Source organism: Schistocerca gregaria, chromosome 2, assembly GCF_023897955.1.
Source record: "Schistocerca gregaria isolate iqSchGreg1 chromosome 2, iqSchGreg1.2, whole genome shotgun sequence".
NCBI classification, from domain to species: domain Eukaryota; kingdom Metazoa; phylum Arthropoda; class Insecta; order Orthoptera; family Acrididae; genus Schistocerca; species Schistocerca gregaria.
This window is the reverse complement of record NC_064921.1, coordinates 849,593,792-849,609,352: the sequence shown is the minus strand read 5'-3', so window position 1 is coordinate 849,609,352 and position 15,561 is coordinate 849,593,792. Positions and strand designations below refer to the sequence as shown.

At 37.0% G+C, this 15,561-nt stretch overlaps 1 protein-coding gene across 3 annotated transcripts in view; it reads left to right on the top strand.

Annotated features, from left to right (window-relative positions):
• Positions 1–15,561, top strand: part of LOC126335218 (meiosis regulator and mRNA stability factor 1) — a 219,294-nt gene that overhangs the window by 123,322 nt on the left and 80,411 nt on the right. For all 3 annotated transcript variants that reach the window (XM_049998246.1, XM_049998245.1, XM_049998247.1), the window contains one exon: positions 4,602–4,819. In XM_049998246.1, coding sequence (XP_049854203.1) covers positions 4,602–4,819 — 218 coding nt within the window. The remainder of the gene's footprint in view (positions 1–4,601; positions 4,820–15,561) is intronic.

Here is a 15,561-nt window from a genome sequence, read left to right as displayed (position 1 = left end):
TACTGTTGAGTATTGCTGTTGCCATGCTTGCAGGACTTTTTCTTTGACTACTATCAGGTTTTGGCAGTCAGTTTCAATGTTCTATTTAACGAGCTTCCGATTCCCTATTGAGACTTTCTGCTATGAGTCTTTGGAGGAACGTCACTGAGTAGTTTTTTTGTACTCTTGTGCTCAGATATTTAGTTGTCTTGACTAGTTCCACTCCTCTTAACAGCAGCTTCATTTCATCCCACAGAGATACCTTGAGCACCATCCGCCATCTTAGAGCACACAGAGAGGTAATCAAAGCATAGGTGAAGTCCATGGTTTAGCTATTTAAGGTTCACTGGGGGCTTGAACCGCACAACCACCCTGGTTTCGGTGTGGGGCAGCAGTGGGGTGGGTGGACTGCTGTGGTCTGTCGTCGGGTTTTGAACCACCAAGGACAACGGTGGGACGAAGCCTCTCCGTCATTTCTAGGTCCTCTGTTCAATGCACAATACACAGTAGATGTAAGAAAGTTGCAGTCGTAGAGTAAAATGATTTTTTCTTTTTTTTGAAAGTCATAGCGGCTGTGAAATGAGATTTCAGTTTGAATTGTGTGATTGAAGGACCAACTTGGTGAGGGTGGGACTGATGGAATTGGAAAAGGTGAAGATTTTTGCAGTAAGGTGGGTGACAGCCAGAGGTGCCAATTTTAATGGTAACATAATTCGGCAAATACATTTTGCCAGACAATATTTCACAAAGATGATGTATGTTTTGAGTTCTGCTGGGGCAAAGGAGGGTTTTCGAAATTTGTGAAAGTACAAGGAGCAGTGATTCATATTGTGAAAGTACAAGGAGCAGTGATTCATAGTTTTCCAATTCCATCAGTCCCACCCTCACCATATTGGTCCTTCAGTCACACAATTCAAATAGTTCGATGGTCAGGACATAAAAGGAGTGACTGAAAAAACAGTATGCTAACTGGTTGCCTTTCCTTTATTTAATATATTTTTCCAGCCAGGAATTTCCTTTCTTGTTGGGTTATTTCCATCTGAAAAACTGAGACTGCACTACTGTAGGTCTGTTATCCTGTTTCATGTGTCAGCTTTTTCTAGATTTGCTTATCCTGAAAACATGAAGTTGCTTTTTTTTATATTCATTATATTTCAAGTAGAAGAGTTTGGTTTACTCCCTTCACTGTGAGCCAGTTTGTTGGAGGACTTTGGTTCAAGACCTTTTAATTCCCTCCATTTGATCTTAGGAAGCTATTCTATATGTTCTTCTTTCCTTTGTCCTCTGAGGGTAGTCTTTGTCTCAGACAAAACTTTAAGCTTCAGCTGGTCAAACTGTTCGGTAATATTTTCCACTTCTTGGACTGGTCTTAACCTCTGTTACAGTAGAACAGTTTGCGTTGGATCAGTGCCCAAAGTTGAATGTTAGAGATATCTTGTATGTAAAGTCTTTTTTAAATCACTGCAGTATTCTCCATTTTTGGTCCCATGAGCATTTATTGTACACCAGTCAACAGCTCACTGGTATGAGGTTAATTACTCTGGGAGGTCACCTGATATCCCTGACACTCTGTCCGCAACACTTCTTATGTGTCACACACCAATCAGTAGAGATCACATAAGACCTTTGGTTGGGTGAGTGCTTTACTCACATCTTTGGTTAGGCAAGTGCTGTACTTTCATCTTTGTTCTATCTGACAAACATATTATTGTAATTGGATGGCCCAAGATTGACTACTTAACCCCCTTATCTGTGTAACAATATACTGTTGCTGGAGAAAAAGTTTCAGCCAAAAGTTGAAGCATTCCTGAGGAGGAATCAACCTTTATCATCAGACTTTTGGGATTAGCCATCAGTGTTTCATCTGCTTTTATGTTCTTCCATGCCATATTTTTTATATAAGCTGGTAGGAAGTGCCCTAACCTAGCTTTTGTAAACTAGCTGCACAATCTCAGATTAATGATTTTCTGCTAAAAAAGGAATTAAAATTCCCTGAAACACAGTAACCCAATAAGTTTAATGAGTGGACTAGAGCTTGTTTATTTTATTCTTGTGGCATGGCTGAATTATCTTTGAAGTTATTTAAAAGCCTTGTGTTCATCAATTTCATGTGAAAGTGTGTCCTTTTAAAAATAGTAAGACAATTAGTGACATACAGAGAAATGATTGAGAACAACATTGATAATGTAAGTGGAGTGAATTACACTTCCTAGCTGTAAAAATGTAAATTCTACTAGATTCTGATTAGTGGACTAAAATTGAGCCTCCTGAGATGGAACTTGATCAAGGTGCATAAGTTGCAGATGAAAAGGCATATATATTACGTTAAGGTAAGGTGCTGGCAAAATTGTACATTATACATTGCAATGAGAAGCAAATGCATATACAAAGTATGACAAGGCCATAAACAGTCTAGGAAGAACTTTAAAAAAATTATAGCCGCAAAGGGTAGCAACTTGCACACTGTGCAAGTAAGCCAGAAATTGTGAATCCATGGAAAATTATCCAAGGCTATAAATAAAATTGTAGCAGATCTAGCAAACAACAGTGACAAAATTGAAGATGGAGCTCTAGCAGTGACTGTTCTATAAAAACTTCCGGTTAAATGAAGTGCAGTAGTTACAGCTTTGTGCAATTTGCCAGAAAAATTTTTTTAAATGTGCTACAGTTGAAAGGAGTCTGCTTGTTGAGAATGCTAGATGTCATGAATATAATGAAGATAAGAATTGTTAGATGTCCTTGAAAGATAATACCAGTTATCAAAGGTACTGAAAGTCACTTAACATGACAAAGAGAATGAACAAATGGAGAAAGAAGAAACACAAAAACATACTGTAGTTTCTTACAACTGTCAGAGAATCAGTCACATATCCAGAAAGTGCTCTGAAAAAGCAAAAGTTAAAACAAAAGCAACAAGGTGCAGTTAGTAGTACTTCCTGTGACAAGTGGATAGTGGATTCCAGGACAACTTATCACATGGTTCCAAATGAAATTATTTTTCAGCTGTTAAAAAAAAAAAAATGTTCAAATTGCAACATTAGCTGGGCAGGAAAACAGAGGCCATGGGGAAATATGCAGTAAGGGCAAAAACAAGTAACAACTAAGGTTTGTCTAAAAAATTTGTAGTTAAAAATAACTGCTTGAGCCTAAGATTGACCATGCTGTTTCATCTGTGAAGCAGATCACTGAAAACAATAGAAAGTTTATTTTCAATAAAGAAGGTTGCAAGATCTAAGATTCTGAAAGACCTTTCATTAAAACTCAACAGAAATGTCATATTACGTAAATATGTGCAGACATCAGTAAATGTGTTGAGAAGTAATAAGTTTAAAACAAAATCACTAGACTTGTGATGTACAATCAGCAACATGAATTGCTACGAAAAAGGTGAAATGAACCCCCGTGACTGACAAGAAGACCGTTTCTGAAAACTTTCAAAAAATTTGAAGGAAAGAACGAGATTGAGAGGCTACAGATATTTTAATGAGAATGATGGCTGATGCAAGCAGATAAATATTTGTGCTTTCCTTAACAAAAAAAATACAGGGATGAAGTATATGAACAATTAAAAAATGGAAGATTTGAACAGGAAAACAAACCAGAAACTATTTGAGGGTCAACTGCACTGTTATGACTTAGAATTCTGTTCAAGAAAATGGTCACTGTTCTATGAATTTGAGGGATTTTGACATTAACTAACTATGACATGTATACCAGAGCAAAATATTATAGCTGAATACCGCAATACAATGTTTCTGGATATGGTAAGGTAACTGTTGCTAGGATGCAATTAACCAAAGAGTTATGGTCTGATCTGAAGTACAGTGCTGCGTATGTAGGAAATCGTTACAAATAGCCACAGTTCCCAAAGAAAGACTTTGTTATACATATGGGCAGAAAAAGGCACTCTTAATGGATACTCTTTGTATGACCATTGACACGGTATGTCCATGCCAGAAATGAAAGTTTTTGTTATATAGGGACTGTATATTCAAAGAATTTTTTAATGGCAAATTCACATATGTAAATAGAGAAAATGAAAGTACATAACAAAAGAAAAAATAGATTATCTTTGAGGTTGCTTGAAAAGACAGTGACGAATTAATAAGACTTTGTTCTGTAAAAAAGGTTTTTCTCTGCGTTGATGGTGTAAGCAGTTTTTCTATCAATAAATATTAACGTATGTGGTAATAGTTTTATTCTACTCCAACATAAACAGATTTATTAGTATCATGGTGAAACTTCTGTCCTTTGTGCAGGGAAGATCACAGCTGCGAGCCCAGAGCATCCAACCACAGTGTGTAAAAGCAAGAAGAAATCTATTGTTTATCTAACTTAGCTTTTGTATGTGACATGTGCTTTATCATTTTATATTCAGTTTATAGCTTTATTAGTTGCTCAATTTTAAGTGAAAATTGTTATTTGGGCAGTTTGTAGTTGTTAGTAGTTGTTGATAGGATTTCTTATTAAAATGGAAGATAAATTTTTGCATTTGCACATTCCAGCTTGTGCTGTAATTTATTTTCTAGGGTTGTAAGATGTGCAATACAACATCATAAAATTTTCAGGACAATTTTACGTATATTACACTCCAGTTGGAAGTTTCTTTTTTATGTTTGCAGAAGCACCAGAGAAAAGTGTGAGCCCACCACTTGCCAACCACTTGGCACTACTGAGCAGAGAGTTGGTAGATTTACTGAAGATACAACCTGGCTGTCAGTTACCCTTCGGACGTTTTGTACCGGCATACCATCATCATTTTGGTCGGCAGATAAGAGTTGCAGATTATGGTTTCACAAAACTAGTGGAACTTCTTGATGCCATGCCCTCCATTGTACAGGTAATGACTTATTTATTTGAATCAAATTAATGTAAGTGACAAAGACTTAGTGCATGTGATTGGCTATATGTGGCAGTGGATGCTCAAGTTTGTAAAGTACTTTACCATTAACATAGGTCTGTGAATGGTGCATGAATTTGCTACAGCTAAAACTACAGCTACAGCTGCCTTTACTCATTATCGAAATTAGGAACAGGCACAACCAGAAATAAACATTGTTCTCTTTTGTTGTAGTCGCTGGGTGTACAGCTCACTTAAATCAGAATTGAGATGTACATTTTAACAAGTAACCTAATGTATTCAGCTGGTTCATTTCACTCACATGAAAAAACAATGAAGGTGATGAGATAAATCTTAAACTGGTGGTTTCACAATGTGACTAGAGCATTACCCATTGAAGACTGTTGTGTGAGGGTTATAGTATGAATCCTGCACAAGGTTAAATCTAGTTCCATCATAAAGTAACTGTGCAAATTTATATATGTGTATACATATAAATATAAAACAATAATGATTAATGGAAAATCTCATAAAGATGTGAAACAAATACTAACAAAGAGAGAGGCTGGCCTGTATTTACCTCAGCTCAGTACAGCTGATAGATTCACAAAACAGCACAGAAAATTTACATATCCTAGCTTTCAGAACTTTGTTCCTTTGTCAGGGAGGAGAGAAGGGAAAAGAGGAAGAAGGGAAAGTGGATTCAGTTACTCACAACCCAGGTTATGAAGCAACAAGGGAAAGGTAAACAGAGAGGGTAGCAAAGATGAAGGGCATGGGTGTCAGAGGGAAGCCAAAGATATTCTACTGTAGGTACTGTGCCAGCTTCAAACCAAAGAGGATGCATACAGAAGTAAAGAGGTGTATAGTATAAAGATGTAGGATGAAAAGATGCATGAATGGCTAAAGAGGAAAGGGAAAGAGGAGAAGACTGAAAAGTAAATGGGAGTGAGGTTGTTTAACGTAGGTTCAGTCCAGGGGGATGGCGGGATGAAAGGATGTGCTGGAGTGCAAGTTCCCATCTCCGCAGTTCCGAGGGACTGGTGTTGGGTGGGAAAGCCAAATGGCATGTATGGTGCAGCAGGTTCCTAGGTCCCTAGGATTATGCTGGAGGGCATGCTCTGCTACTGGGTATTGGACATCTCCTAGGCCGACAGTTTGTCTGTGTGTGTTCATGTGCTCAGCCAGTTTAGTTGTCATATCAATGTAAAAGGCTGTGCAGTGCAGGCATGTCAGCTGATAAATGACATGTTGTTTCGCATGTGGCCCTGCCTTGAATTGTGTGTGTTCTACCAGTAGTGGGGCTGGAGTAGGTGGTTGTGGGGGGGGGGGGGGGGGGGGTTGCATGGGGCAGGTTTTGCATCGGGCTCAGTTACAGGGGTAGGAACCGCTGGAGTAGGTGGTCTGGGAATATTGTAGGGTTTGACAAGAGTGTTACGGAGGTTTGGGGGGCGAAGAAAGCCAATTCTGGGTGGTGTGGGGAGAATATTGTCAAGGGATGATCTCATTTCAGGGCTTGACTTGAGAAAGTCATCTCTGGCGGAGTAATTTTTTGATGTATTCGAGGCCAGGATAATATTGGGTACAAGGGGGATGCTTCTGTGTGGTCTGGGGCTAGGAACATTATTGTTGGATGGGGAGGAATTTATTGCTTGGGATATCTGTATGTGGACAAGGTCTGCAGGATAGTTGCGGCAGAGGAAAGCACTGGTCAGGTTATTGGTGTAATTGTTGAGGGATTCTTCACTGGAGCAGATACGTTTGCCATGAATACCTAGGCTGTAGGGAAGGTAGCGTTTGATGTAGAATGGATGGCAGCTATCAAAGTGAAAGTACTGTTATTTGTTTGTGGGTTTAATGTGGACAGAGGTGTGGATGTGAGCTTCAACAAGATGGTCAACATCCAGAAAGGTGGCTTGGGTTTTGGAGAAGGACCAGGTGAAATTCAGATTCGAAAAGGAGTTGAGGTTATGGAGGAAATTAAGGAGTGTCTCTTCACCTTGAGTCCAGACCACAAAGATGTCATCTATAAACCCATATCTGGCCAGGGGAAGCAGCTGTTGGAGCTTCAGGAAAGCCTCTTTCACGCGGCCCATGAAGAGGTTGGCATAGGACGGAGTCATCCTGGTTCCCATGGCCGTTCCCCTGATTTGTTTGTAGGTCTGCCCTTCAAAAGTGAAGTAATTATGGGTGAGGATGAAGTTGGTAAGTGTGTTAAGGAACGAGGCTTTTGGAAGATCTTCAGGTGGGCGTTGGGAGAGGTTTCAGTGGGGGTGAACACTGCACATCAACACCCAATGTCAAGGTAGTGACGCTTGAACAATTTTAGTTTGCTGATTAATGTATCAGTCGTTGCGTAGCATGACATTACCATGTATGATTCGTTGCACTACTGCACATGCATTTGGATACCACTATCTACTTTGTTGTCTGCTTTGCGTGAGAATTGTTTTTAGTGCTTGAGGTTTTTTCACCTTTGTTAGTTTATCAAGTTCATCTTTTACATATAGCTTGATATATACATAAAATTCACATAAAAATTTTGACATAACAATGCATATTACAAGGGCTTACATCTAAGGCTGACACTACACCCATTATTTTTATCAAATGTAGAAAATTCTTAAATACTAAAAAATTAAAAAATTCCTTCTCCAATTGCAGTTAACCATAGTACAGTTTTTGTTAACTTAATAATAATAATATAATAATAATAATAATGATAATAATAATACAAACAAATGACTAAGAAAAGGCAATATATACAGTGAGATGGAAGGATTCATGATTGCAATACAGGATCAAACAATAAACACCAAGCATATTATTAAAGATCCCAATACCACAACAGATAAAATGCAGACTTTGCAAACAACAAATAGAATCAGTAGATCACATCACAAGCGGATGTACAATACTAGCAAATACAGAATACCCCAGAAGACATAACAATGTAGCAAAAATAATACATCAACAGCTTGCCTTACAACATAAACTTATAAAACATGTTCCCACATACAAGTATGCACCATAAAATGTACTGGAGAATGATGATTACAAATTATACTGGAACAGAACCATAATAACAGATAAAACACAACCACATAACAAACCTGACATCATACTCACCAATAAAAAGAAGAAATTAACGCAACTAATCGAAATATCCATACTCAATACAACAAATATACAAAAGAAAACGGGAGAAAAAATTGAAAAATACATCCAACTGGCTGAGGAAGTTATGGACATGTAGCATCAAGATAAAGTTGACATTATACCAATTATAGTATCAACTACAGGAGTCATACCACACAGTATCCACCAGTACATCAACACAATACAGCTACATCCAAACGTATATATACAACTACAGAAATCTGTAATTATTGATACATGTTCAATAACCCGAAAGTTCCTAAATGCAATGTAACATATACCGTACAGTTAAAAGGAAGTCACGCTTGATCAAGATCTGCGTGACTATCCATTTTTAACCAGAAATAACATTTGAGAAAGGAAAGAAGTGAATAATAATAATAATAATAATAATAATTATTATTATTATTATTATTATTATTATTATTATTATTATTATTATTTTCCAGTCATGCATACATCAGTTATGAGAGTTTAATATTTTCCTAGGGAGAAACAGAAAAACATTTAAATCAGGATTTTAGTTTACGCGTAGCTGGCTTAACTATCCTTTGGTGCCGCCTCCTGCATTGGGGAGGGAACAAGGAATACTATTCTACTGGTTTATGGATTTCTAAGGAAATGCTATTTGTCCTTTCTTAAGTCACTTATCAGGGAACTTCCTTTTCATGGAACTGAAACATATGAACAACTCACGTACTATATACCATTGTGTTGCTTATAATTGTTTACGTGTGGCTTTGTGTTTGTAACGCAAAAGTTTCTGCGTTAAGTCATGCTTACCTCTTTCCGATTATGTGGAAATGTCATCTTTATATTCGCATGTGACGAGATATGAGTTGATAAGTTTTGAGGTAACATGCCTCCCTGTTTAAATGCACTTTGTAGTCAGTAGGTACGGGTAAATGTTTTGTAGTTGCACTGCGACGATGTATATTCTTATTCTTCATTTGCTTGATGACCAAAATATACGCGTAGACATACTAACAACTAAATCATTTCCTTGAGGTGTGGCTCATTTTTTCATTGGGTACCCATAACACCCGTTGTAAATCTCTTCTTTTGCACCATGTCAATGCACTGTTTGGTGCAACATAAAAAACTTTTAACTAGCTTAAAAACTAATTGTGTTTTGTAACTCATTTTCTACTCATATACATGATCATCACATTCGTTTGCAGATGTTTTTCATATTTCATTCTTATTGGTTTATGTATTTATCTACTTGCATTTGTACTCCTTTTCTTCATTTACCCTGCAAAGAAAGTTACTTTGACACCTCCTATGGTATCTTATCCTTATGTTAGCTACCACGTCCTGTATGTTTCATTCTAATGATTTCTTTCAATTCCAGTTACAATGTTTATATTTTAATATTGGCATAACTTCGCATCTTGATATAAAAGTAATATTATATTCCTTCGCTCCCTGGTAGTAAATATAGTTGTTACATGTTATTTATTTTGAAATTGGGCTTAATACTTGTGCAGCTTTGCGTTTCTATTTGATTGTGCCACAAGTTAGCCTGTTGCACTTACGCAAGGTCAATGTCTCTTCCCTAGTACTGACGTAAACATGCATTGTTGACCGCTCACAGCTGAGTCGTACGCTGCTCCAGTTTGCATTTTGCTTCGTGTGAAGCTGTGTTTTTCACTTCCTCCCAAACAAAGGTTTGTCTTTGCTTACAAAACAAGAAAATTGAGTTTATACACATTTCATTTAAAATACACACACTAAAATTTCTCACATATAAAACTATAACATTACTTATAAATATATTTTATGACAAGAAAACTGCTGCGACATTGTTACTACTCGTGAAAACCTTTTAAGTCTTAGTGAGGGTGAAGACATTTGTCTTGCTCTGTTCTTTCATATACTAATCTGTAAGTTCCAGGATATGGTATTTTTGTAATAATGTAGGGCCCTGAGTATAGTAATTGCCATTTTTTGTTCAACTTACCGATCTTTGTCGATTTGGGATGTGTTCTCAAGAGGACTCGTTTCCCTTCGAAAAAATGTGTAACTTGTTTTAATTTTTTGTTGTATATTCACTTTCTGTATTCTGCTTTATTCTCTAGTGTAATTACTGCTCATTTGATTTTATTGTGTGAAGTTAACTCTTTAGTAGGTAATTTTGGTATGGGTGATTCTCATTCATCAGTTTGCTTGGTGTTATGTACATAAGTTCATTAGGAGTGAAACTTGTGGGGGAGATTGTTTACTATTTGCATAAATGGAGTCACGTATTCAGTCCATCGTGAATGTTTATCATGAGCATAAGTCCTTACAAATCTATTGAATTCTTTAAACACCCTCTCCACGGGTCTTGCTTCTGGGTGGAAAACACTTACCAAGATGTGTTTAATGCCCTGTGTACTCTTGAATTGTTTCCATTTTCTTCCTACAAAATAGGCTACATTGTCTGTTAACATGACTTTGTGTTTCCCTACTCTTCATAAATAATCCTCTTCAGTTCTCCTTACAATGCTACTGGCTGTAGTGGTATTAAAAGCATAGAGTTTGATGTATTTTTTGAAAATATCATAAAGAGCTATTATGTATCTGACACCACCTTTTTCTCTGGGATATTGCCCTACGATAGCCTGAGAAACCATTTCCAGTGGAGCTTTGGTTAGTATGGGGTGTAGTTCTGTAAACTTTGACACCCTGGATGGTTTTGTTCTTTAGCAAATAGCCCAGTTTTTAATATCTGTGAAACACATTGTCGTAAATTAGGAAAGGAACAAAGTATGGAAATCTTGCCAGTTACTCTTTAGTGTCCCCATACTTTCATCAATGGTTAGAACTTTCATGCTTCCGGTGCAACAAAATGCCTTAGTGTAACTGATACCATTTCCTTACTTTATGGTTTGCATTCTGGTTAAGATTTTGTATTACCCATTTCCACCTGTTGTCTTGCTGTTGAATATTCCCATTTGTTTACAAAATTTTTTATAGTCTGATTTTTGTTTACTACTTTGCATCGATAATGTACGGATTTCTGAATCATGCTCAGACAGTTCACTGAACACTGCAGTAATCTGGATAATGCATCTGCAATAACATTTTGACTGCCCTTTATGTATATTATTTCAAAATTGAATTCCTGCAGGTACAAACACCACCTCGCTAGTCTTCGGTGTAACAGTTTACATGTTAAGAGAAAAGATGATGATTGGTGATCACAATAGACTTTAGTGTTTTTTAACCCCTTAGAAAATACTCGAATTTCTTAAACGCCTAAATTACTGCTAAACTTTCCAGTTCCGATACGGAATATTATCTTTCTGCCTCTAAAGTTCTGCTGACGAAGCTGATGACTTGGGTACCGTTTTTCCTTCTACTTCTTGTATCTGGAACAAACATGCCCCCAGCCCTTGAGACGGTATCCGTGCTTAAACGAAAGTCTTTGGACATGTCAGGATGACTCAAAATGTTTGCTGATATTAATGCATTTTTTATTTTGGTAAGGTCCTCCTCGCATCTCTCGTCCCATAACCAAGGTTTATTCTTTCTCAACAGGTTAAGTAGGGCATCGCTATTCATAAGCTGTTGTGGTATAAATTTGTGGAAAAAGGAAGTTAGTCCTACTCTCCTCATGTAACTTTATTTGCTGGTAAGATTTTTTAAGGTCAAGGGTGCTGAAATATTTGGTGTTATGAAATTTTAACAATTGTTCATCTAAATTAACTGGCTTTGTTGTGACTGGTAATAGGATTTTGTATATGCCTCTAGCATATAAAACTAGACGTACTGATGCATTGGGTTTGCTAACTACTAGTATTGGGTTGCAATATGGAGAAAATGATGGCTGTATGATTCCTCATTTGCACATTCTATTGATTTCCTGCTTATCTGCTTCACGCTTTGCCCACGGTATAGGGTTAGAAATAACACAAAATATTTTATGAGGATAGACATTAAGTTTATGTTCATAATCTTTGATTACTCCTGGATTCTTATTAAAAACATTTGAATATTCAAAAAGTAAGTCGGAAAGCTCTTGTTGTGTAGCATCTAGAATATTTGATTTGTTCAATTTTTGTTCTACTAATTCCTGGTTAACTTCAGTGTCGGTCTTGTGTTCATTATCACCCCTGTTCACAAAATACACTGTGGTATATGAATACTGTACAGTGGCGGGGTTCTGGGTTTACTTTGTCATACCGCTCCAGTGTGTTAATCACGCTGATAGAAAATCTTTTGTCCTTCACAAAGAAATGGCACTTACCTATGTCTATTTGAGTTTTGTAGGTTCTGAATGTGTCCATACCTATAAAGCAGTTAACTATAAGTTTGTCTACTATTAAAAAATTACACTGCACAGAGAATTGTTCAATGTTCACGTGATAAGAGCTTGGTGCTTTACTAATTTGGTTTTGCTGCATGTAGCGGTTTGTACTTTGCAGTTTCGCATTGGCGGAACAGGAAATTCATTCAGTCTTCTTAATTCAGTGAAAAATGCTTCAGACATTAGTCGTGGACACTGTATCATGCATTAACTGTGTGTCTATACCAAAAATTTTCACTCTGATTACTACTTGCACTTGTTCTTCCAGTGTATTTTTTGTTTAGTTTCCAGGTGTGTGTGTGTGTGTGTGTGTGTGTGTGTGTGTGTGTGTGTGTGTGTGTGTCTTTCATCGCTTTTATTTGCTATTCTGCTCGTTAAGAATGTCTAATTTCTATTTTATACTCGTAATGTCATTGTTAACTTCAGAAAGTACATCTTGGTTTAGCTGTTTTACCAAGTCTTTAAATTTTACATTCATCTCCTCGTGAAAATTCTTTGCCAAATCACTAATCTGCTGTGTGACTGTATCCTGAAAATCTCTTAAAACTGGTTTTTGCTCTTGTTTTATGTGGTTGAATTTCGTGTGATGGGTGACGATAAAGTGTCGTCAAAAATCATGTTATCTACACTTTGTGTTTTCGTGTGTGAACAGAATGTTGCTCGCAGAGATACGTGGTGTAGTTTCATCTATTACCATCAATGTATCATCAAAGTTAGAGCTCTGTGAAAGCTCACTAGCACTTGTCATTTCCGTCATTTTCATCTCTGAACTATTTAATATGACTAATTGTGTGCTGGTACTTCAGATGCTCTATCCTGCAATTGTATGCCATCTTGGCTCGTGCTTTTGCCATTGTCAACAGTAATGGAAACTGATTTTTGTACTATTTTCTTTGAATATTACAATTAAAATTTTTGGAAAACAGAAAATTTAGATATATTATTTTGTGAATTTAAACATGTGATTTACGTGTAAAGAGTTATTTATCAACTACTGTGATGCACAAAAGTTATGACTCAAAAACTTTAAACTTTTCTCCGACTACTCATTACATAAAATTTCTGAAAAATTCACTACAATGCATTTAGGAAAGGAAATTATGGAAAGGTACTTCTAATTATTATGCAGGAGATACTATCAAGCATAGCTAAGCAAGTGGTTGCGCAGTGGTCCTACCTTTAGTGTGATGAAACAAACAGCATATTTCCAAAATTTTCCACAAATTCTAGTTGCCACAGTTACAACTGCAGTTACAACTGCAGTTACAACTGCAGTTAAAACTGCAGTTACTCATTATCAAAATGAGAAACAGGCACAAACAGAAATAACCATTGTTCTCTTTTGTCGTAGATGCACACTTTGATAAGTAACCTAGTGTATTCAGATGGTTCATTTTATTGACATGAAAAAACAATGAAGGTGATGAGATAAATCTTAAACTGGTGCTTTCACAATGTAGCATGTGCATTGCCTGTTGGAGACTGTTGTGTGGGAGTTATAGTATGAATCCAGCACACAGCTTAATTCTAGTTCCATCGTAAAGTAACCTATAAAGGAAAGATACGAGTAGTATAATTTGATGTACTGAGATAATCAGCTGGTCTGAAAAAAATAACATCATTGTGGAACAAAGTGGGTTGTCGAAGAATATATGGAAATAACAAAACAATTCATAAATTGTCAAATTATGCAGAATTGTTTCTAATGAAGAATCACATAGACGTCAATTAAAGGTAAGAGGGAAGAGAACTCGTATGAGATTGTGTGGGATTTCCAGTTTTAGTAAAAGAAATAAGAAACAAAAAGCTGCTGGTTAAGTTTAAATTTTCAGTGAACTGAGCAAAGAGCTTAATCGAAGGAAGAGGGAAATATGTGTCAATATGGAGAAGTGAGAATTGTGCGATCATTTGACATCAATGGCACTAATGAGAAATAAAATAATAAATCAATGGAAATTCCATGTTGGAATATCAACAATATTGGCACAACTTGACCAGAAGAAGGGATCAGTTGGTAGGACATGTTCTGAGGCATCAAGGGATCACCAATTTAGTACTGGAGGGCAGTGTGGAGGGTAAAAATCGTAGAGGGAGACAGACATGAATACACTAAGCAGATTCAGAAGGATGTAGGCTGCAGTAGGTACTGTGAGATGAAGAAGCTTGCACAGGATAGAGTAGTGTGGAGAGCTGCATCAAACCAGTCTCAGGACTGAAGACCACAACAACAACAAAAACGAAAAAGATAGATTACTACTCACTGTAAATATAACACATTCAGTTGCAGGCAGGCACAACAAAAGACTGACACATTTAGCTCTTGGCAAAACCTGCTTCACACACACACACACACACACACACACACACACACACACACACACACACACACAGAGAGAGAGAGAGAGAGAGAGAGAGAGAGAGAGAGAGAGAGAGAGAGAGAACCTCACACATGATCACCACTCACTACCTGTGGCAGCTGAGACAAGAATGCTGATCCGAGCTGCCAGCATGGTCATGTGTGCTCACTTATTTGAATGTGCGTGAGTGCTTGCACATTTATTTCTTTGAAGAATGCTTTGGTCAAAAACTAAATGTGTAACAATCTTTTTGTTTTGCCTGTCTGCATCTCAACATAATAAATTTTCCGATATGGAAATTGGTTATTAAAAACTGAAATTAAGGCTACTGGTTTTTGAAGAACAGTTCATGAGCTACCTAGAGAGATGAGGCTGTTCATGTAATGCTGAGGATTTGGAAATATTACTTTGATAGTTAAATGAAGTTCATGGTAGTCATATAGAAGATGAAGTGAATTTAAAGGAAATAAGTTGTTAGGTAACTTGTACAGGGGACAGAATAACCCTGGCCCTGAAAATATTTACAATAAGAGTGATGCTGGATTTACCCTTATTAATCAACATTACATATTGTTGTAAGTGACCTCTTCATGCAGCACTGTGCTTTATCTATCAAACTTTGCAACATAGACATACTTAGCATCTCGGCTTGAGGGATAGCAGCAATAGCACTTTTCAGTGCTCTGCTGTAAGTTTTCCGGTGTGTGGAATTTACTCCATCTCACCCTTCAATTTACCATGCATGTAAAAATCATTGAGAGAAATAAGGTGATAGATGTGGCCAGGAGATTGTGCTGTCTCTGTTGGTTGCCCTCTCCTCACCAAAAACCTCGTGCTGTTACGTCAACATTGTCAAGGTAGTGTAAGATGTTACTCAATCTTGCTGAAAATAGCTATTCAGTCGTTAATCTTGTGTGACTTGATCCATATAT